At 37.5% G+C, this 21,915-nt stretch overlaps 4 protein-coding genes across 6 annotated transcripts; 2 read left to right on the forward strand and 2 right to left on the reverse strand.

The window, feature by feature from the left end:
- The first annotated feature begins 3,589 nt into the window (after positions 1–3,589).
- LOC113679865 (uncharacterized) lies at positions 3,590–11,638 on the forward strand. Its single transcript, XM_089211541.1, has 4 exons — positions 3,590–4,110; positions 4,790–5,031; positions 5,573–5,950; positions 10,957–11,638. Exons 1-4 carry the CDS (start codon positions 3,984–3,986, stop codon positions 11,134–11,136), a joined length of 927 nt encoding a protein of 308 aa, XP_089067667.1. The 5' UTR covers positions 3,590–3,983; the 3' UTR covers positions 11,137–11,638.
- Positions 7,530–10,759, reverse strand: LOC149042114 (uncharacterized). The gene is made up of 2 exons (XM_089211501.1): positions 10,194–10,759; positions 7,530–10,090 (listed from the first exon to the last, which is right to left on the reverse strand). Exons 1-2 carry the CDS (start codon positions 10,334–10,336, stop codon positions 8,746–8,748), a joined length of 1,488 nt encoding a protein of 495 aa, XP_089067627.1. The 5' UTR covers positions 10,337–10,759; the 3' UTR covers positions 7,530–8,745.
- A 474-nt stretch (positions 11,639–12,112) lies between the features above and the next one.
- Positions 12,113–14,618, forward strand: LOC113679864 (uncharacterized). The gene is made up of 2 exons (XM_089211542.1): positions 12,113–12,398; positions 13,698–14,618. Exon 2 carries the CDS (start codon positions 13,698–13,700, stop codon positions 14,616–14,618), a length of 921 nt encoding a protein of 306 aa, XP_089067668.1. The 5' UTR covers positions 12,113–12,398.
- A 7-nt stretch (positions 14,619–14,625) lies between these two features.
- LOC113679867 (DNA-directed RNA polymerases I and III subunit RPAC1) lies at positions 14,626–21,557 on the reverse strand. Of its 3 annotated transcripts, XM_089211529.1 has the most exons (14): positions 21,465–21,544; positions 21,313–21,384; positions 20,405–20,512; positions 20,217–20,279; positions 19,714–19,783; positions 19,492–19,611; positions 18,897–18,946; positions 18,258–18,323; positions 17,686–17,752; positions 17,326–17,445; positions 16,967–17,034; positions 16,595–16,643; positions 16,044–16,170; positions 14,626–14,758 (listed from the first exon to the last, which is right to left on the reverse strand). In XM_089211529.1, the coding sequence occupies exons 1-13, from the start codon at positions 21,522–21,524 to the stop codon at positions 16,049–16,051; spliced, it is 1,035 nt and encodes a 344-aa protein (XP_089067655.1). In that variant the 5' UTR covers positions 21,525–21,544; the 3' UTR covers positions 14,626–14,758; positions 16,044–16,048. The 3 variants fall into 3 exon arrangements, with proteins under 3 accessions (XP_089067655.1, XP_027052643.2, XP_089067656.1); XM_027196842.2 differs by lacking the exon at positions 14,626–14,758 and having other exon boundaries at positions 15,544–16,170; positions 21,465–21,557; XM_089211530.1 differs by lacking the exon at positions 14,626–14,758 and having other exon boundaries at positions 15,544–16,170; positions 19,492–19,608.
- Positions 21,558–21,915: the final 358 nt, after the last annotated feature.

Here is a 21,915-nt window from a genome sequence, read left to right on the forward strand (position 1 = left end):
GTGGCTGTGACGTTATTCAGTGTTTTTTCAATTTTAATTGGTCATAATGGCAAAAAAGAAGTCCGTGAAGTAATACAATGATATTAAGGAAACACCGGGGTATTTCAATAAAAATTAACAAGCCAATTTTTCCTAAAGGATCCTTTTCAACACAAAAGGGGAGATTTTTTTTGTTTCCTGTTTTTCTTCTCCGTATTAGTCCAAGATCAAACCCGCAACTAAACCGAAGAATAATTGAATATTCAAAGAGGAAACATTTACATGCAAGATAAAAGGAGTTTTTTCCGTAGTTCATTTACTTTTATTAGGTGCGGCCTTTCACAGTCAAAGATACTTATCCTTTATCCTCTTTAACCTGAAAGCCAGCCAAGCCGCTCATTAGCGGTCATCCTTGAAGAAGTAAAACTAATTTAAGGTTGTCTATGCCCAATTTTTGCTTCACACAACATCAAAGGCAAGAAAAGGCATTTTGGAACGTTCTTATAACACTTTATGCGAAGCATGCACAAAGTCAATCGGAAGCTATCGAACTCGAGGTCGACGTTTTAAACGCCACCTGATTAATATACCCTGACGTTTTACAATGGCTACCTTTCCCATTCGCGCCTCTCGACGTTTTTTTCCTTTTTTTTGTTAAAACTAGCGTCTCTTTAAGAAGAACCAAGTTTCCACTCGTATGTCGATGACTGGGGATCATTAAATGCAAGTGGGCAAATGAATAATTATCAGAGAAACTGATCTAAATATAAGTTAGAAAAACAAAATTTACTGTCTTGGGTTGCTTGGTAATGCATAAGTTTAAACATGACGGTAAAACACTAAAACAGTGCGTTTTACATTGCTGGACGTATTTCAGAAAGTTTATCGTTCAACTATTTCAATGAGCAAGGTCTATCAAATAACTCGTTGCGACTCTCGAAATCTATGAAAAAAGGTTTAGAAGCAGGCAATTTGATTTTGCATGAATAATGTCACAGACCTAAAAAATAAATTGGGACAAATGGTGCGAATTTGTCTCTCCTTTATTAAAAATTTAATTCTTTGTCTTTTGATTGACAGGACTTCATTTTTCAATATTTCAATATGGATTGTTTAACAATACATCAATGACTTTGAGCCTTTAAAAGTTTCTGTTGAGAAAAAGAAAATATTTGTCACTCCCAATTGCTGACTGAGTTTTCAACGACTGACATAAGAGCTTTTATGAATATCTTAATAAAGGGTGAGCTTCTAAAGAAACTCTGGTGCTGCGTCGGCGGGGGAGTTTAGCTAGATAATTTAGATTTATCAACTGCGTTGATAATGTAAATTGGCCACCATAAAGAGTTTCAAAGCTGACGTTTCTAGCGTTAGCCCTTCGTATGTGTATTATAAATATCTTGGCTTGGTATATTTACAAATGTCGATATATCTCTGTGACCTGCGTGCGATCAGCGATTGAATCTTTATCAATTTAATATACAAAGACTTCTGGATGAACTGTCAAGGCCACTTTCAGCACACGCATACACACACACTTGACAATGCACGGTTGTACCAACTAGTGTTAGCTTGAGTAGGTTTTCAACGAACCTCTTTCCACGTCAGGTTAAATATCCGAAACTTGAAATTTATAGGAAAGTTATAAAATTTAATTGAACTAAAGACACCTCCATCCGAGAGCTTGTTTAGCTTCTTCAGTGGGAGTTCCCAAGCCGGGCGGGTTCCGAGTCCTACTTATTATTACCTTGGTTCATCCTTGCAACCTTATGGACCTTAAATTCCTGTTGGACCCTGAAGACCCTGCAGACTCTGAGCATGTGAAGACCCAATGGGACCTAAGGGACCTTGAGATCTGCCATGATCTGGAGGACACTGCACAACTGGCGGACTAACTACACCTGGGAGACCCAGCACACCTGGCGGACCAATTGGACTAATTTGGCCTTAACCAGGTGGGCTTGTTGGAAGCTCGAGGACCCTGAGTGCCATTGTTGACCTCAAGGGAAAATTCTATTTCCTTGAGCGGTGCTGACGTTAACTTATACTTGGTAGGTAAATACGAATAGCTGGAGGGGTGCATTTGAATGACGTTAAGGTCACGTCATGCTATAAAACATCAAATTAGGGATGCTCGAACATAACCCTCAGTGAACCTTGATATAACGATTTCTAAGAAAAAGAGATTGAAATAAATAACAAGTCGATAATTAACAGACATAGTGCACTGAGGAACAAAAAATCCTTAGGATTTATGAAAAATGCGGATAAAATATGAACTATAAATAAAAGACTATAAAAGTCTATAAATAATTCTCAGTTGTCCAAACCCACCATGCGTCACGAGCATTTATGCAGTAATCAGTTGGATAGTTGGCCTCTCTGTAAATGCCACCACGATACAAAGCACATTATCTCGAATAAAACTTATCTATTCCAGGATTTTTTTCGCTCTTCAGAAAAGTAGCTCCTCGCTGCATTACATTCTTAAAGGAATACGTATTGTTAAATTAGACTCGTGTAAGTCATTGAAAGGATTTGAAGCCACATTTGATATCGGTCACTTCTGTGCTCATCAGCGACCCTCCAATCTTATTGCGAACAACAGAGCCGGTAAAGCTTTAGAGCAGAGAAAAAAAGGAGATAATTAAGAACAAGCTGGATGTTAAGCAGAATATGTCGATTTTAATGAAATGGTTGTCAGTCCCTGATGGAAAAGCTATTTTGTTTCCCAAAACATCCACAACGTGAGGCTACACTGACGAAAAATTATAATTTTTCTTCTTTTTGGAAGTCGTTTTCATCGACAGAGTTAATCTATACGCTATCTGACACAGAACTCTTTTTACTCAGAACATCAGATCGAGATGAGGCTCCACTTACATCCCAGAAAATAAATTAGTGCTCCAGAAGAACCAAAGTAGAATTGAAATGTGTCAAGATCTAAACTAGGAGCTTCCAATTTTATCCCTTCATCCTCTCATGACTCAAACAAGGTCTATTCTGTAATCATACGCTGCCAGCTAAACTGGTAAAAGGCAGATCTTTATCACCTCTATCAGCTTATTTCTGACTTAGGACTACTAAAGTGATCCCTACTGAGGTGATGCAGAGATAGAACATTTTGATATTTTCGTGGTGGTCATTTGAAAATAATGAAGAACACTTTAATGATCACAAATCATTCAATCTGTTTTACTCGGTTTGTTTTCTCGTCTTATAGAGAATCCGAAGAGGTGTTCTAGAAGTAAGTTGATGTGGCTTGCAGTGTATTCTAAGTCTTTTTGGGGTAAGAATTTGAATCAGAGAAAATTGATCTTTCTGATAGAAAATTCGAGCCGGAAGCTACACTTTTGGTAATTATACGAAACACTCTCTCGGGAGATTTTTAATATGAACATTTCCAAAAACTTTGCTATTTGCTGCCCTTTTCAAAACGATGCCAAATACACTTTAGCGCAGATAGATTAGTGAGGAGCGAATTATTGACCCAGGATAGTTTTAGGACACTCTATTTGATTTAAGGCAATACATAGGAGCACAAAACAGGTATAAACCACCTGTTCAACTGTTGATCCTTTTCACATATGATTTTCATATTTTTATAGTCATTTAGTATGGCCCTTTGTTGCAATAAAAACGATTGCAGTTTACCGGGAATTGCATCCTAAAAGAATCGTAACTTCCCTCGGCAGTCACATTCAAAGTATTTCACTTTACCTTTATCCGGTGTGAGCCGGATCCAACAACCAGTTTGTTTACTTCCTAAATTAAGACAACCTGTTATGTTTTTTCTACGAACAATTTTTTTCTTCACGTGCCAAGCCAGTGTTTAATTTAATTGCACCTCTTTCCTTCGACTCTTCGCCAAACAGGAATTAGAGTAGTTGGATCGCAGCATAAAGCATGGGACAACCGGATGCGTGAGATGGGAAACAAATCTCTACACTCCGAGGACAGCAATAGGATCTGCTTGTAGTTTAGATCAAGCAGAACAGAAGACCATGCGAAATGAGCTTCTTATGCTACGTGTTCTTGTCGTAATTTTCATTGTCTTAACTTTGATTTCATTGCTGTTAGATATCTGGATTCTTCTTAGAAAACCAAGGGAAACCATTTCGCAGGTTCCAGGTAACTTGTTTCACTTAAAACACGACTTAGTTTACTAGAGTAATCTAGACGTTTATTGTCGTCTAACAATGGATAACGTAAACATCACAAAATAATTATAATTCTCAGACACTCACAAGTGTGAAGTCCTCGAATACACTTTATCAGCGAGGTACTGTGGACTTGATATTTTTTTTGATGTGCGTCATACAACGGAAGAACGAGCTGAAGTAACTTATTTAATGTTGACGTTAAGATTAAGATGACGTCAGTGTCCTGTGGTACGTTTCAGACCGGCGAAATTGGTCAAACCAGATAACAATTTTAACTGATGCCGATATCACAGAAGTAAGACTGATGAATGAAAATTGGAGCCAATTTCAATTATTAGCCATTAAATTATAATTCATGTTGTTATTATTAAGAATTTCGATGGTTCCCGGAAAAAAGAGGTTATGACAATTGATGCAATTAGCTCGACACAAGATAATTTCGGCGTCTGAATCAAAAGCATAGTACTTTGTAAGTGTTTTACCCTTTCTTTCGTTGAAAGAAATCAGATTAAAGTCACACCAAATGACATATTTATTTTAGTGACATTTAGGATATTCGATTCCTTGCTGATTACGCTTAGTTAGCAAGTATTTTTTTTGTCATCTTATTTCCATGAATTCCATCTTTAATCTCCTTTTTTTAACAGAAACAACTCCAAATAAAACTCCAAATAAAACTCCACAACTACCACCACCATCACAGGTTGTTATAAAGGGCACAGCTGATGGTTTAAAGCAAGAGTTAGGAAGACTTAGTCAGAACGAAGCCTTGATAAGAAATGCTATAACTGTGCTGCAAAACACAATGCATGAGCTGACAAAAACTGAAAACAAATTGAATGTCACCTTGACGACTCAGAAAAGAAGACTGGATAATCTGTTTTCTACTGTGAGTTTTTCTTTTCTGTTTGTTGAAGATATTTCCTTTGCTTGACAGTATTGAAATGGTCCATTACGTTCGAAGTACCAATTATGACACTGGGATGACTCACAGGGTGGTGCGGTTCAAGAGGACACCAGACCTTTTTCAAACATCCTGCTCCAGAAACCATTTATAAAACTTTAAAAAGTACACTTTCAGTAGGAAAAGATATCAAAACGGGTGGGTTAGTCGTTGCTCGCCTTAATCCAAACAGCGCGCAAGTTCAACTATCGTCATCATCAAACACTATCTGCTGTCAAAATCTTCGACGCGATGCTGCGTCATCGGCCAATACGGGACATTACAAGTTTGGGGCCTTCTTAGACAAGGCTGGTGTCTCCGATTATTTCATCAAGAATTATAAGAGGTCTGTTTCCCCTGCTAGGGCATGGTAGTATAACATGTACAAAAATCTAATCTTTAGCCCATAGAAGCAATGGACGATGAAATAAGACTTCCTTTATGCCATTCATTAAGAAAAATTAGAATCACTGATTTTGCTTTACAGGTAAATAAAACAGATCCCCGTGGTACCATGCTTCAGGGACCACCAGGACCAGTCGGTCCCCCAGGGATCTTGGGCTTACAAGGACCTCCAGGTCCCCAAGGAATTCAAGGTCCTCAGGGGTCTCCTGGCCCTCCAGGAAAAACCGGAATCACCGGTGCTATTGGCCCTAAGGGACTTCCAGGTGTTCCTGGTTTCCGTGGTCCACAAGGATACAACGGAACTCAGGGCCCTAAAGGGGATACTGGAGCACCTGGACCAAAAGGAGCCAAGGCACCTCCCGGTGTACACGACCTCAGCCTTTGTCGACATAGGAGTAATTCTTCAGTAACGACAAGTGGTCCATACGCTAACACGGCCATTAGCGTAGTCGAAACAACTGTAAGTTTACTGTCTTTTGCCGTCTAAAATTTATTAGATATCATGAGATCAAGTTAGGGTGATCACTCAGAAAAAAAAGGTTATCGCACAATCTTTTTAAAAAATTTCTTTAAATGTTCCCTACCAATATATGTCTGTTTTGAAAAATACAATAAAAAAGATATGTCACCGTGCTTGTTTAAGAAACTTGCCCTTTCTGTGCCTGTACTGGCAATAATCACGCGCGTTATTTTATCGGTTCACGGTACATTTGTGGTAGCTAAAAGCGAAGGTTTTTAGGATGAAATAAAAAAAACTTGATAGGTAGAAAGTTTCGAGCGTATAAAAAATTGTCTTTATAATCTGTGGAAAGATCACGCAGTTTTAAACGATATCGACTCAAAACGTTCCTTGATTTGCATCATCGAGTAGCTGGCTTCGTGAAAGCTTTCAGCTTCATCTTTTTTCCTTTGGATGAATTTTCTTAAGTTCTGCAATTTAAAGGGGATAATTTATAAACCAAAATTTTGTAATATAAAATATAGGTCACCGTGCTCGTTTAAAAGCTAATGACCATCGCACCTCTTTAACTGGTCTATTTATTGGAAAACAATATCGTGTTCTCGGAATGCGCGCGCGCGCTTATTCGCATGATTACGTGATTTATATGCGCTTCACATGAAACGTAGTGCAATACTGAGGAATCACTTTGAGCGTGTAATGAGTGATAAAACTAACAGAGCAGGCCATACCTCTTCTAAATGATTTCACATATCAAACTTATCCCATAGAAAACTGAACATTTGCTTAAATTGGTCCCAAGCCACCGTATTACTCACCTGACATGCGCAGAGCAATTAAATATGCAAAGAGCGCCAATGTTAAAAATGGCGGCCAACAGAGTGAAGCGGGAGCATAAGACTCCGAAGAGATTTATTGACGAATTCGTAGAAGCTAAGACCAAGCAATGCAAGAAAATAAAAACTACGGATAAGAATATTTATCCTGTAGAGATAATATAGGTCGACAAAGCGAGAAAACATGGCAAAATTCATTTCAAAGGGTACTGCGAGAAATTTGACGAATGGAGGCCTTGCGATGAACATAATTTGCCCGTAATGCGATTGGAACCGATGTCAAAACCAATCGATGATTCCTTCAGCGATCGCCAGCAAACTTTTTATGAACGCGTTTACAGGGAGATCAACCGAAAGTTGTGCTCCGGGCGCAGAGAGGATCCAGAAGTTCGTATTGAAATTCAAGTCGATGACGATGTTTTCTATAAAAGTCTTGGGAGGATTTCATCCAAAAAATATCAGAGGAATAAACTAATATATGAAATTCTTTCAAATGAAACTCTGGATTGTTATATCGGCACAAAGTGTAATGAGCGGATCATGAATGAAAACGGCGATTTTGCTTATGTTGTACCAGGGACTGTGAGATTTTGGTTGACAAAAAGAAACCCCATAGTGGAATTTGAATTAATTGGCGATAAATACGTGAGATCTGAAATCGAAGACGAGCATCGAGTCGTTTTTACATGTGTCCGTGGAGATGGCAACAGATGTGGATACAAAAATATGGTCCATCATTAATATATTTGATTTAGCACATGTTTATTGATTTTGATAGTTGATGTCAAAGAATTATTTTACTTGCATGTGAATTACCTTCATAAAATGTAAACATGTGGTTATAAATGACCCATATATTTCAGTCTGTGATTCTGTTGTAATCAATGCAGTAACATTTTTGAAAAAGACTCCTTGAATACTGTATACAAGAAACATTTCACAGGCATAGCAAATTATTCTACACAACTTCTACTAACAGTTTTTGGGTAATACACTCCTTTAATACATTGATATATTATATCATTACTGATTGATTAAATCACATCTTGGCTTCCATTTACCATCTATTTTAACAAGATGTGCACAGAAAGTGGGAGCATCGCATTTGCTGCATTTTGCAGTACATGTTTTGATGGTATGGCCAGAAGTTGAACAGTTTCCACAGTTGTAGCTTTCCTTCACCCTTTCCAAACCAGCAGCTTCCAAAAGCTGTATTCTGTGTTTTTTCAAGAAAAGTTGCTTTAGAGCAGATGATCGAAAGTAGTCCTTTGATACAGTGTTGTTGTACTTCTCCATACCTTGCTGAGTGTAATAAGCTAAATTTTGGTATAGCTTTAAAAATTCAGGTACATGAACATACAAAGAATGCATATATGGTGTTACATCTTTTACTTGGTAAAGGTCTAAGAATTTTTGAAACCATTTTTTGATTTTGTCCTTGAGGCTAGAGATAGCATCATCTGTAGTGTAATTAAGTTTAAGATCACCCATAATATCTATGAAATTACCCCAAAGGGCTTGCAGCTTGTCCACATTATGAAACTCTGGTAATAGTAAGTGAAAATTAATATGTTGGAAAAGCAAGAGTTTTTCAGGTCTAGTAAGGTCTCTGTACTCCAACTTCTTGCTGTCCCTATTAATTTTCCATTCAAAATTAATTCCAAGTTCTTTTACAAATTTCTCATACCCAGCCATATGTCTATACTTATTTCGACAAAACCCATTTGAAAAAGTAGATACCTTGTCAATGGCATCTTTCCTGCGAAGTTCCCTGACCAGAAGTTCAATTAAATTATCAGATATTCTCAAAAATAAATGTAGTGTATCAATTATTACATGGTCAATAGGAATAAAATCAAATAATGGATTGGTTTTACAATTATATTGCTTAGATTTTGCATACTTACCTATTTCTTGTAAATCTCTTGCCCCAAGAGATTTGTCAGTTATAGACCACTTTTAACTGATGTCAAACCTTTCATTTCCTGGGCACTTACACCAAATACAAGAGAAATTTTGATTAGCAGCCCCTGAACCACAAACACAGGCTAGAAACTTCCAGTCTCCTCCCAAAAAATACTCAATGCTATACTTATGACTATTTACAGTAATTTCTTTTAAATTTGACATTTCATTATTTAGATCAGCAAGGCTTTCTTTAAGATTGTCATAGTTCTCTGTTGTCTTAATTATTGCTAGAACATAGTTCCCTTTTTCATTCATTGCTGCATCCTTTTCATTCAAAATTGTGTATGTGACATTTTCAAGTTTAAGCCTTTTCCCAATGTTGGTACCATCACCACTGAGCTTTACTTTAATAGTAGTAACCTTGTCCAATACTCCATTTTTCTGCAGCCTTTTTATCTGTTCCTCAAGACTCTCCCTGAAAGAAATCTGTACTCCCTCTGCCTCCCCTGGTGTACTTCTCAGATTCCAATTAGCATTTAGTTTATCTAGGTGTTTGCATATTTTATATTTTGTGGGCATGTCTTTACACTTCATGGCCAACTCATGCCAAGCTTCATTAGATATATTCAATTTTTCCTTCAAGTAAACCCACATATTGATGTCATCAATATCATTGTCAGTCAGTTCTCTTGGCTCTGTTTCCAATAGTTGTAACTCTCCCTCTTCTACCAATGAAATAGTTTCATATTGTTGAGTGTCATTATTAAATACCTCAACCTTGGTGGCAATAAAATTGTAGAGGCCTAAAAATGACAGTGCTGAGTGGCAGTCTTCTTTAAATCCTCGCCTTAATCTTGCCTGATGTTGTTTGGTATAATCAGTGAAACGTTTGCTTTTGTTTGGACCTCTTTGTCCCTTTTTTTGCATTCTTGCTGCTTTTTTCGCAAATCTTTTGAATTTTTGTTTGTATTGTTCTTTTCTGTTTTCCGAATCCCTAATAACATCTTCAAACTCCTGCTCAATTTTTAATCTCTTTGCCTGCTCTGCGACTAAATCCAGTTCAGCTTTCCTTTTCTGCCCACGAAGCTGTTGGTTTTCCTCAATCAATGAGTTGTTTTCAAGCTCATGATAGAAAATTTTGAAGGAGTGGTTTTTTGCCTTCCACGCATCAATAAGCTTCTTTATACTTTTCCCCCCACTTTTTGACGCTTTCTTGAACGCTGAATGGAGGAGAGAAATATTTTTCCTGAAGACGTTGAGAATTCTGGAATTTATAACAACTCCGCGAATCTCAGATTCCCTCAATATTTTTTTCACGATTCCCACAATCACAGAATCAGCACTTTCGTCGTTCGGCTCTTGATCAGACTTCTTCGACAGGGAATATATGAGATAGCTGATTAAAAAAAAATCAATTCGGTGAAAAAAAAATTGAAAAAAATTAAAAAGAAAAAAGAAACAGGTTGGAATACACTTCGATAAACGCAATTTTTACTTACTTGTTTATTTCGTAAGTAAACCAAGGCAGTTTTTCCCCTTTTGGACCATTTGTTTCTTCGCCGAAATCGTTTTGTGCATCTACCGCCACCGCGAGAAGAGCCAGCGAAGAAAAAATCACCAGTGCGTAAACTTCGAGTCCCATTTCCCGAACCCAAACAATATCCAAACCTCATGTATTATACATCAAATTGCGCCAAATTTATTGTTTTTTTCGTATTTCGCGGTAATGACCAGTTTTAGGCATGCGCTTTAGAGTTATAGTCCCAGACTCCATGGCCACTGCTTGCATGTGGCGTGAACCCTTCTTCGACATATCTGAATCGCTAACCATAAGTCTCAAAAACCCGAACGAAATATTTTAATGATTTCCTTCAAATACAGTGGTATAGAAAGCTTATGTACGTTAGTTTTAGAAACTGAAGGTAAGAAAGATAGCAATTCAAATGAAATACACGAAAAAGAGGAAAATGTTCGAAAAGTAGCGTGTTTTTGACTGACCTCAGACTGCGTGACATGTCACGAAAATCTACAGAGGCAGATGTTAAACGTAAGTTTGATATGCAAAACTAAACCAGGGTAAGAACATTTTATGGGCTTTAAGGCTTACTAAAATCTGCCCTTTGTCGTATAAAATTCCTTTACTTCTATTATCTCTTGTTGCTGATGAGTTGGAAATTTATCGTAATTGCTACAAGACAGCCGTCTACAAACCGTATGCGCATCTCATCTCAATACATTTTCTTTTTTTTTTTATCCAATCAGAACAAAAAAATCATTGGAGTGACGTGCTCAACAGATGATGCAAGACAGTACCTGCTATCACGTGATACAAAGTCTAGCACGCCAACCTACACGTGTACCTGTAGGGGCAGTGTCAGCCACAACTCATCAGGCCTCATGAAATGCTATATACACTTCTGGGAGTGTCCGCTGGAAACGTAATAGTGCGATGTTTAGAATGACTTTCTGATTCCTGCTCTTATTGGTAAAGATATGTGCGGGATAAACGAATGTAACGAACGAAGTAACAGTTTGAAGATGATATCAGTCTCGTTCACAAGTTGCCTACGATATGAACCAATGTACATGATTTCAGTAGAATATTTTTTACCCTTCGCTTCATTATTTCCGGGCCGGCTCACGTCAACCCGTCCGTCCCTACACACGTAAGCTTTCGCTATGGTTTTCAACGTGTTTGCGCACGCGGTGCCGCACAGTTCTTACAATAATTTCGAGTACTTCCTTCTTATTCTTACAGTGGACGAACAGTTGGCCTTAATGACTATGGCACCACGTTTTTAACTATCTTGATAAATCACCAAATCATCGAAATTAGAAGCATGTAATGTGTTTCCGATATAATTCAAAATAAAGTTTTAAAACCGTAAAAAGTAATTAGAAACACCGCGAATCTCTGAAAGACGATAAAAATAAATTATTCTTGATTGTCATTATCATCTTTATCATTATTGACTTTCCACTGCCATTTTGCAGGTTAACTATTTGCCGAGAGAGAGATGGATAAAATTTTTTTGTCCACGTCAAGGTTTTTTGCCTGTCGCTAAGGGACGATGGTCTCGGGAAAAAATGATCTTCCTTTGTTAAGATAATTTTAGACTGACCATTAATCAAGAGAAAAGCAAGACCAGTAATGCCCATAACGAAGTGTCATCCAAACGTAACGATGATCCTAAGACTTATCGTGTAAGTTTTCTCGCTGAAATCAAAATACTATCTAGTCTACTTTGATCCGAGGGTCGAGGCAATTAAAAATTATACTTGTGAACTGAAGTTAAACCACCCACGCTAAAATTCGTGTCCCACACGTCGATGAGATGAATACCCTATTTGTATAAGCAAATGACAGATTCAGTTGCTACAGCAATGCATCGAACCGAATGGAAGGTGTACGTGATATTTATTAAATCATCTTTTTTTTTTTATCTTTTTTACTTGACAACGAAAGAAAGCAGTTTTTACAGAAGATTTCTTTCTGTGAATGCAGTTTTTTTAATTCTTATGCAATAGTTCCACCAATTTTTGACCTTGATTTTCAAAACAAATAATTTAAAGTTAAGTGAGGCAGGAGGGCCACTCGTGCACGGTTAAAAGTCAACGCAGGTTCAAACAACACCTAGCCAGACAAATATAGGTACGATAAGTCGTACTGTTTAAAAAAATTACGAGTGACATTGCAGCTAACGGTAAGTAACAAGTCATATCTGAAACAAACCTCATTAAGTTATCGGAAACCATACGAAGCGGATACTGGCCGAATTTCCATTTTTCCCCTCATTTATTGTAAATCGGAAGACGGAAACCACAAATGAGCAAACAAAAATATCAAAATTAAGAGAATTTTCCTACTTGAAAACTGACTATATTTGGCGGACAACGTCTTTAGAGACCCGAATTTGATTTTTATCTATAAGTTTATAAGATAAGTTTTTTGTGCTGCTTTTGGAAAAGTCATTCTAACGATTCGTTGCTCCCTGATTCGAAAATTCTGCTGATTCCTCAATCTAATTTATCAGTTGAGGCTCTACAATTATTGGGAAATTTTCGAAACCTCAAACACGCTTATTAATTACCTCAAAATGTTTTGACTTTTCTCTTTTTAATTGGTGAAATTTATGGAATTAACGCTACGACTTTAGAAAATGTCTTTAATTCAGGAAATCAAATCAAAGGTTTTTAGAGAGGGAGACTGAAGAGTAACGATCTAATCCACAATCTAACTTCTAATGCACAAGCAGAATCAGGAATTCGGGAAAACATTTTCAGTCGATCAGTGATCCGTGATATTTTTAAATCTGTACTACTGCAATTCGTTTTTATAGTGCAAATGAGCTGATCTAAAAACTTATTTATTCCCCTCTTAAATTCATGATGCTTTAAAAAGATGTTACCCAGACCAAGAGATTATAGTCTCTTGGCTAAAGACAATGCATCATGTTAATTAAAGAATCAGTGTAACTGTGCGCATGCTCTCCCTAGCGATGTTTTCATGCGTTGGGGGGGGGGGGGAGGGGGAGGGGGGGTGATACAATTTAAAAAATTAACAACAGTAAGAAAAGCACAAGCCAAAAAACAATACAAGGTAATTAAGACAACAAAGACTGACAAGAGTCAAAGACACAAACAAAAATAAAACAATACAAAAATAAAACAATACAAAAATTAAAATTGGGTCATCGAAAATTTCTTAAAGATATCGACCGAGACTTGTGCAGTAACCATTCTTTAGGGACCGGTCATTATTTTATTTAGGGAGGGGGTGGAGGGTTGTAAGTTTTTGGGGGAACCCATGGTTTTCAGTGGGAACTTATAGGGGATCAGTCGTTGCTAACTGAATGCCGATGAGGGGAAGATCAGGTAAATTTTTTTTGTGACATAACTAAAATCATCCGCATCCTCCTTCCCCCTAGACGATAAATAGCGACCGTTCCCGGTTGTACAACTTTTCAACAACTGTATTGATCGTTGTCTTTGTTTCTGTTTAGATGCTTGGATACCGGTTCGTGTTCAGCTTCAAGATTAGGCATCGACTGGTGATATTCACGGCAACTCTTTGTATCCTATGTGTGATAATCTTCGAGGAGCTTCACTATTTGGAATCGCATCCACGGACACTTGTCCCTGTAAACAAAAACATGGCCAGGCCGAGATGTGACATGGAACTTGAAATCGGCCCAATGTGCCCTAAGCTTTACACCGACCTGGGAGGTATGTGTGAGATGGGTAGCACAGGTATCCTATGTCCCGATATTCGCCACAAAGCGAACACTCCATTGAGACAATCCCAGTTAGTGATGACCAGAATGCTACGAATATTTCATCTTTTGGCCACAAAACACCGCATCCGCTATTGGCTATCTTCCGGAACACTTTTAGGGGCTGCCAGACACAAGGGTTTTATACCCTGGGATCATGATGTCGATATAGAAATGCCTTTGGAGGACTATATCAAATTCTTTAAAGTAGCAAGCAGAGATCTTCCGGGTGATATTTTTTTCCAGAATTCCTTTACAGACACTAACTTACTGTCTAATAGGCCTCAAGACGCAGTTTCTCCGCTTCACCCAGAAATTGGTTATTATTTAAATCCAATGAACCATCGCCTTAGAGATAAGGCAAGTTGTTATGGTTATTGCCTTTTGTACGATTGCAAGTGGCATGACGGACTCATGATTGATTTGTTTGTCAGTGAAAAAAGGAGTGAAGACGTTTTTCCACTAAAGGAAATGGAATTTGAAGGCTTCGTGTTTCCAGTTCCCAAATCTTGGAAAGCAAATTTAGAGGAAAATTATGGAGACGATGTGCTTAATATACCCGAGGAAGCAGAGAATCGAAAACCTATCATAAGGCCATATCCAATGAAGACGTGTAAGACGTTGGCCCAAGAGACTGTTGAATTTGAATGAAGAAGTTACCTCTCGAAACTCAATCTCGTACCCAGATCATACCGAGTAATTGAAACGCTTGGCCGTGAAAAGTCTGGGTACTAGACTAATCGAAAATATCAGTATTGTATTTCTAAGTTAGTGTGTGTGCTCTGATTCGTCAATTTCGCGCTCCATTTATGCCTGGGGTAGGCTAACATAAATTTTTCTTGGAAAATTCCAACATGTATAAAATATTCACGACCAACTAGGAAAACTAAATTGGTTTACTTACTATGAGAAACATTTTGAATAATTATAGAAGCGTATATCGGTAAAAACCTTCTGAAATAAATATAGCCATATGAAAATGAAAATTTACCTTAGCAATGAAAAAAGACATCTAACAATCTCTATCGCAAAATAGCGAAGCTAAGCGAGGTGGTAGGGAAGTAAACATGGACGTCAACAAGTATCCTCTCACATCAAAATGTTCAGTAACTATGTAATACTCTTTTTTAGATAGAGAACGAAGACAAATGTGACTACTATTCCAGTTCCTTGCACCCAGTCATGAAAAAAACAAATTTCATATGTTCGGTTCTCCAGTCTTTAAGACAGAGATTGCCAACCGCTGAGAGTCTTTGTATAATAGTGGTGTTTTTTCTAAAGAATAACGAAGTAATTCTGAAATGTTAGGAGGTGTTAGATCGTTGATGAAATCATGCATAAAAGAACAGATTGTTATAATGTAGATAAGATGAAGAGGAAGAATGTTTGACAAATTGCACAAAGGTAAAGCATGAAATTTAAAGAGATTGAGAATTTTTTCCAACTTTGATCGGGCAGCTAGGTTCCAGACTGCTACCGGCCATAAGACAAGAAACTTTCAATGAGAGAACGATATATATTCAGCAATACAGTTGGTGGGACAAAACGTCTCAGTCTTAGTAAAATGCCTAAAGACTTGATAATTTCATAATTTTATTGTTATAAAGGTGGATAGTGTATTGACAGTCATTATGACGTTCGTGGTGTTTTTATGAACACGTTTGCTTGTTCCTCTACTTCCTCGTTTACATTCATAAAAAACGTATAAGCTACCAATGAAAGATAATTTGAACAATTTTCAGTTGAGTGTCGAAAGTGATCCGGGCTTATTTTGTTTTAGCCTGACCTCGCTCTGTGATTGGTCTAGATGACTGCACCCCTCTCTCTCTCTCTCTCTCTCTCTACTGTTGCAACAATTATTACAATTCCGGCTTGGAGTTTCACTTTCATAGATGACAGTGGCATCTGGGAAGTCTGATTCCATTTCACTTCTCATCCGTTACAGGCTAGCTAAACAATACCGTTGTATAAGGTGTTTGTTCTCGCACGGACCAGGAAGCATGAAAACGCAAGTGTTCAGCCGGGTGAGCCAAACAATGTCGAAGTTTTCCCTCTACGCATGGACTAGATGAAGTGGAAACTCAAGTGTCTAGAGACTGGCCATCCAGTTCGGAGAGGAAATGTCTGCACTTTCCCATTAGGACTTTAATGGATTCACAAACCAGTGCATCTGGAGGAAGGGCACCAGTTGACTCCACGGAGACTACACAAAGCACAGAACAGTACAGTCAGTTCGCGAGTCACCTTCGCAAAATTATTATAATAAGGGCTTAGCACCGAACAAAGCGCTATAAAAAACACAGGCCTCGGAACCACCCCCCCTCCCATTAGAGCCTGAGACCGCTGGACAGCATTTTCTTGAGTTTAACCTCGCCTAAATTTAGCCTCATTTTAACATCCTTCTATATTAAATAATTTCACATCCCAAGTATTCGGATTCTAACCATTATATTACATTGATTCTGAAATAACCACATCCTAAGCATCAAATAAAACATACGTAGCTCAAATAAAGAACATGGACACTAGACCAGCACAATACAGAGCGGATCTGCTTCTCTGGCAAAGATTCATAACGTGTACGATAAAGATGAGCCGGAAGAGACTCACTGATCACTCCAACTTACATATAAAATGGTTCCTAATCCGTGAGAGCTTGACTCGATTCTTTAGATCCTAAGAAAAATGAAGCAGTAGTCCACGTCATTGATGCAAGTGTATACAATACCCAGCCGGCCTAACATGCAACACTGTATATATTACAATGTTAGTCACTTTGACGAGTAAAAAGCCTTCTCCCTCACGTGTTTTTTTATTTGTTTGCTACGATACTAGAAAAAGTTTACTTGATCTTGTCGACTTTTTTGTTTTGCTTCGTGTCTTTCATTTCTGGTTCACATTCATCCGTCGAAAAAGCAAAGCCACAGCAAGAAATACAGGATGAACGTAAGAATTTCGACATTTCAAAGCGGAAATAATCAAGGTGAGGCCAAACGTACATCGTGTCTAAATACTTCTCTGCTACATGTGTCTTTTCTCGAGTCGGCTACCACAGCCCGTTTGACTCCTACAATAGCAATGCAAAAAAAAAACCCAATCATTTGTCAGAAACGTTCTAAGAAATCACTCTCACTCTCTCTGATAAGTACCCTGTCATGAGTGCTGAGTCAGGACTTGGTCCCAACCACATTGGCCTCACTCGCAAGCAGAGACTTTTTCACCCAGTGCCCTGTGTATTCACTATTGGGACAGAGCGTTTCCCAAAATGTGCTAATACGCAACCTCCTTAATCATTACAATGTTTCAGAGTTCATCGATCACCCCTGAACTTGACAAAATTCTATTCAATGTCACATACCGTGTTCATTTTCCACTTTAATGACACCTTCGGAGAAACATTGCGCTAATTTATCAGCCAACTCATCCTCGCAGGGTTTGACAATCGTTATTTCTGGAAGAAGTCTGTAAGATGCCGTGGCTGAAGTGAGAGAAAGTGAACTTGGATCACTATCAGTATCTGGGCAACTGCCCACCTACCCCTCCCCTAACCCAACATTAACCCTAACTTGTTATCAATTGACTGTTGTTGAGTTAAGGGAGGGGTAGGTGGGCAGTTGCCCATATACTGATGTTGATCCGTGAACTTTACGACCTGTGTTTTTGTCTTCTTCTGAAGCAAAAGTTCACAAACATTCCACGATTGATACATTTTACATACCAACGGGCGAGAACTTCGCATGGTCCTTGCCTATTCCTTTAACTGCGTGCATTTTAAGATCTAATTCCTGAAGAGAGAACAAAAAAATGAAAATGACTAGTTACAAAAACTCCTCAGACTACAGCTGTGTTGTTTCTTATCTAGGTCAAAATTTAACATCTGTTTAAATGTACAAAGTTCAGCTATTGTCTAACAAAACTGCGCCCTAAACTATCTTCAGTTTAGCTGAATCTTTTATCAGACATTAATTAACGTCCTTTAATTGTTAAGAGGACCGAAAGCCCACAGTGGAAGGAAATTTATGCAATCAAATCAACTTCTTAAAGAAAAGCCTGAGGCCCACTGCTTGCCTAAAACCATGGTTTTGGTTACATCTTGTGTAGGTGATCAGCCTTAAAAAGTTTAGTTTTAAGAGTTCTCAGGGTATCACAAGTGTGGAGTTCTCATCTTTTGTCTTAAGTCTGAATTTAGTACATGCAAAAAAAGTTTCCCGCTCCTCTGTGTTATTGCAACGTCACATGTAGGTCAGTTTAACTAGTCTAAATTAAGTAATTACAAAAGGATGTTGATACCTGTCCTGGTCTGAGCTTTGCAATCAGTATATCGTTGAGAACTGGTCTGATATCCTGTGAGCCATACTGAAAAAAAGGCGTCACCAATTGAGTGATAACTGCACAGAACCTTGAAGTCACTTACACTTACAGCACCAATGTTGCTTTCTGCAAACAACACACACTCCATTTAGACCACTTCTGATAAAATGTACAGTCTAATTTTAACCCTTTCACAGCCTGAGTGATTAAGACTTAACTTCTCCTAACAGTATAAGTGCAAGCAGAAAAGTGACGAGAATTAACAAAAAAATTACAAAGGGATTACTAATAGATACAATACCAAATTCTCCAAAGTACATGTATAGTAACATTGTGAGCTTTGTATAACAGACAGTAAGGAGAATTACTAATGAGATCTAGGGAGTGAAAGGGTTATCTATCGGACAATGCCAACACTGCGAGGCAAAATTCATACAACTGCTGGGAGACACTTGAAAACAAAGAAAAGAAAAAAAGGAATTTTACCTGCAGCCTCATTTCATTTCTGTATTGTAACTCGTACTTTGGCATGCACACAATTAATTTCAAATACACCAATTGATTAAGAAAACAGGGTTTCATGTGATAGTAATAAATTCATTATTTTGCTAAGTGCACCTTCCTGGCCTGATTTCCAATTGGCACCCACTTCAGGTGATCTGTAGTAACTGAATAAACAAAGGCATGTTAAAATAAAGTGCAAAAACTTATGAATGGTACACCATAGAATATCCTGTGGCTCACTTGTATCAGTCTAATATGGTCTAGTCTGGTCTAGTCCTGTCTGGTAAGTATCTTTTCAATTATGTAACATATAGAAATCAACATATATTATTCAATTAGATAACATATTGAAACCTCCTTCTCAAGAGGAGGACCTCTCATTAAACATCTCCCAATGACGACAGTGCATGCATCACTATCAAACGAGATGTGCTAACAAATATACATTAACTAAATGCGGGGCTGAAAGATTGCACCATAGTTTATTTCCAAGTACTAGTTTAGCTCTCAACAATCAATAGATTTTTAGACCATAACCTACATATATATTTTAACTTGTATTTGTAATTTGAATACAAAATCTATTGTAACCCAGTCCCTTACTGATTAACAGTATGTAATTCTTATACTGTAACCACATTGTAATTCAGATTAACTGCAATGACGGTGGAATTAAACTTCTTTTATTAATTTATTTATTAACTGTTACCTTTGGAGTTTACATATAATTCATCAGGGTCTGTGGCATTCTTTGGTGCATTCTTGTTTTTGATGCACTTAACTTTTAAGTCAAACTGTAGTGTCGTGTTATCTTTGGCTTCCTCATCTCCTTTGGAGAAATCAATACATAACATGGTCATGGTACTGTTTCAAAAACTTTCCACACCTACCAAAAGAGAATGTTCCTCTAAATTCCTCCTGAACAACTTACCATCCATCTTAACATCAAATTCTCTGGGATCTGCATAAATTGGAATGAGTCCTAACCTATGAGCCAATACCTTCAGATATGAAAAAGATGAGACAATGAAGTTAGAATAAATCTGTCCATACAATCCAAGATTTAAAAATTGCTACTGGAGCTTTTAAGTTTGTACTTTCTGTTCAAAGCATAGGAAACAAAAAAATATTATATGATATTTGGAGGACTGCAGACATGTCTCTAAATAGAAAACTTTACTGAAAAAAGAAAAATGTAACTGCTAATGATGAGTTGGCAGAATCCATAGGTTGCCACGTGCAAATTTCACATCAACCATGAGTTTTTAAAACCAACTTTTGGGGAGGTTATTATCCTCTACACTTCTTGGTACTTAGTGTGGGTGATAACCTATAATCAGTAAAGCAAACTACCATCCCCTGTAGCATGAAAAAAGGGCCCCAGAAACCACACACAATACAATTTAAAAAGAATAAAAATTGTCATCACCATACCTCATCTTGGATAATAGATGTGTTGTTGTATATAAAAACTTTCTCAATTGCCATTGTTGGAACCTATTTTAATGGAACATAAATAGCACATAGCTTTCAGTTGCACCTCAAATACTATATAGACTCAAGTTCAGAGTATCCAATAAACTTTGATCAAAAAAGCCTCACTAGAATGAAAATACACTCACCTCTGATAGCAAAATCCTCCTCACAGCATTTGCAATAGCAGCATCAACTCCAATCATATCAAATTCAAGTTCACTCTCATCCAAGTGCTTTATTTCAATACAAAATTTCTGTGAAGTAAAATTAAAAAGGCAGGATGAGCAATTCATAGCATATCCATTTCTATGCTTGCCAAATGAGGCAAGATTGAGCTCTTGTAAAGTTCTGTTGTAAGAATTTGTGAAACTCTGCTTCCTTAAAAGCCTTTAAGAAATGGGCATTCCCAATAGTTTAAGTAAGTAAAGGCCTTTGGTTATACTGATTCTATCATTTAAAGGCTTTTACCCTTAAGATGCATCGTTTCTAAACACATCTACATCTTTTCATTACATGTTAATGAATTGTAGCATCAGCTCAGATGTAAAATGGAGTAAATAATGCCCTGATATAATTGCACGCAATGCATGAGGCAATCATACCATTGACATGCGTGCATTAAAAAAATTAAGAAAATTATGTCACAAAACTCTACTGAAGAAACATCGTAGACAAGCACAACAGAAAAACAGCAAGTTAGTCCGCAGATGACAACACTGCCCTTGACTGAAACAAGTGGTTTCTGTGCAATCGTGCTTTAAGCTCATGAAATTGGAAAGTTTTAAAAACAAAAAAATAGATAAATAAAGATGAAACAGGCCAAATAAAGATGCAAATAAAGAATCCAAACACCTTAAGTCCAGTTTGTGGACTGTTTTAACACCATACTAGCATGGGCGCAAATGTAACTCGATAGGATGTAAACGAGTGGCCCTATATCCTTAAACTTAACCATTTGCAAATTCAACTAGTTCACTGTGAATTCTACAGTTGTGATAAAAATAAGCAAAACAAATCAAAAGATTTTGCAGCAAGAGACACCTGAAATAATTACCTCTTCGAATTTTTCCTGACTCCACGTGTCATCATAGCCTGGGTAATTACCAGGAAAGTCTGTGCTATGCGTCTAAAGGAACAAAACATCTGATAAGATCAGAAATAATGTGTTAAGAAAACTATATACCACGACACAAATACTAGACTTACGTTTATGACATCGTGTTCTTGCAGACTAACCCTAGTTCGAATCTCTTCCACGGAGGCCATCTTGGAATTAGCTAGTTCCAGTTCCTCACACACAACAGAGTAACGAAAACGAGATAGACTGGAGAAGCTTATTCATCATATCCGGACGTCAGCTCGATGCAGTTAAAAAAGTACGCATGGAAATAGAGCAAAATTAGCTTGCTTCCTTCAATGTAATTTTTCAAAATTTTGAATCAAATGCAAGAAGAAAATTTAAATTCATTTCTTCTCCTTGAAACTTTTCTAATCGATTCTTAAAACTGGTTACGTGTTATTAGCAAGGAAAACGAAGCGGCTACCGGTGATGACTGAGGCGGCTTCAACTTAATAGAAGCGCCTTCAGGAAGTTTGCGGTAAACGCCTGTATTTTTTTCCGGTTTTTGTTTTTGTTTTGTTCCCCTTCAGTGTTGTT

Source organism: Pocillopora damicornis, chromosome 7 (genome assembly GCF_964200805.1).
Source record: "Pocillopora damicornis chromosome 7, jaPocDami1.2, whole genome shotgun sequence".
Lineage (NCBI taxonomy): Eukaryota > Metazoa > Cnidaria > Anthozoa > Scleractinia > Pocilloporidae > Pocillopora > Pocillopora damicornis.

Coding starts and splice junctions, on each gene's coding strand:
- LOC113679865 (XM_089211541.1), top strand. CDS start 3,984: ATGCGAAATGAGCTTCTTATGCTACGTGTTCTTGTCGTAATTTTCATT. Junction 4,111..4,789: donor AACCATTTCGCAGGTTCCAG/GTAACTTGTTTC, acceptor TTTTTTTAACAG/AAACAACTCCAAATAAAACT. Junction 5,951..10,956: donor TTAGCGTAGTCGAAACAACT/GTAAGTTTACTG, acceptor TTATCCAATCAG/AACAAAAAAATCATTGGAGT.
- LOC149042114 (XM_089211501.1), bottom strand. CDS start 10,336: ATGGGACTCGAAGTTTACGCACTGGTGATTTTTTCTTCGCTGGCTCTT. Junction 10,091..10,193: donor TTTACTTACGAAATAAACAA/GTAAGTAAAAAT, acceptor TTTTTTAATCAG/CTATCTCATATATTCCCTGT.
- LOC113679864 (XM_089211542.1), top strand. CDS start 13,698: ATGCTTGGATACCGGTTCGTGTTCAGCTTCAAGATTAGGCATCGACTG.
- LOC113679867 (XM_089211529.1), bottom strand. CDS start 21,524: ATGGCCTCCGTGGAAGAGATTCGAACTAGGGTTAGTCTGCAAGAACAC. Junction 19,784..20,216: donor CATCTATTATCCAAGATGAG/GTATGGTGATGA, acceptor TCATATCTGAAG/GTATTGGCTCATAGGTTAGG. Junction 17,035..17,325: donor TAAAGTGGAAAATGAACACG/GTATGTGACATT, acceptor TTGCTATTGTAG/GAGTCAAACGGGCTGTGGTA.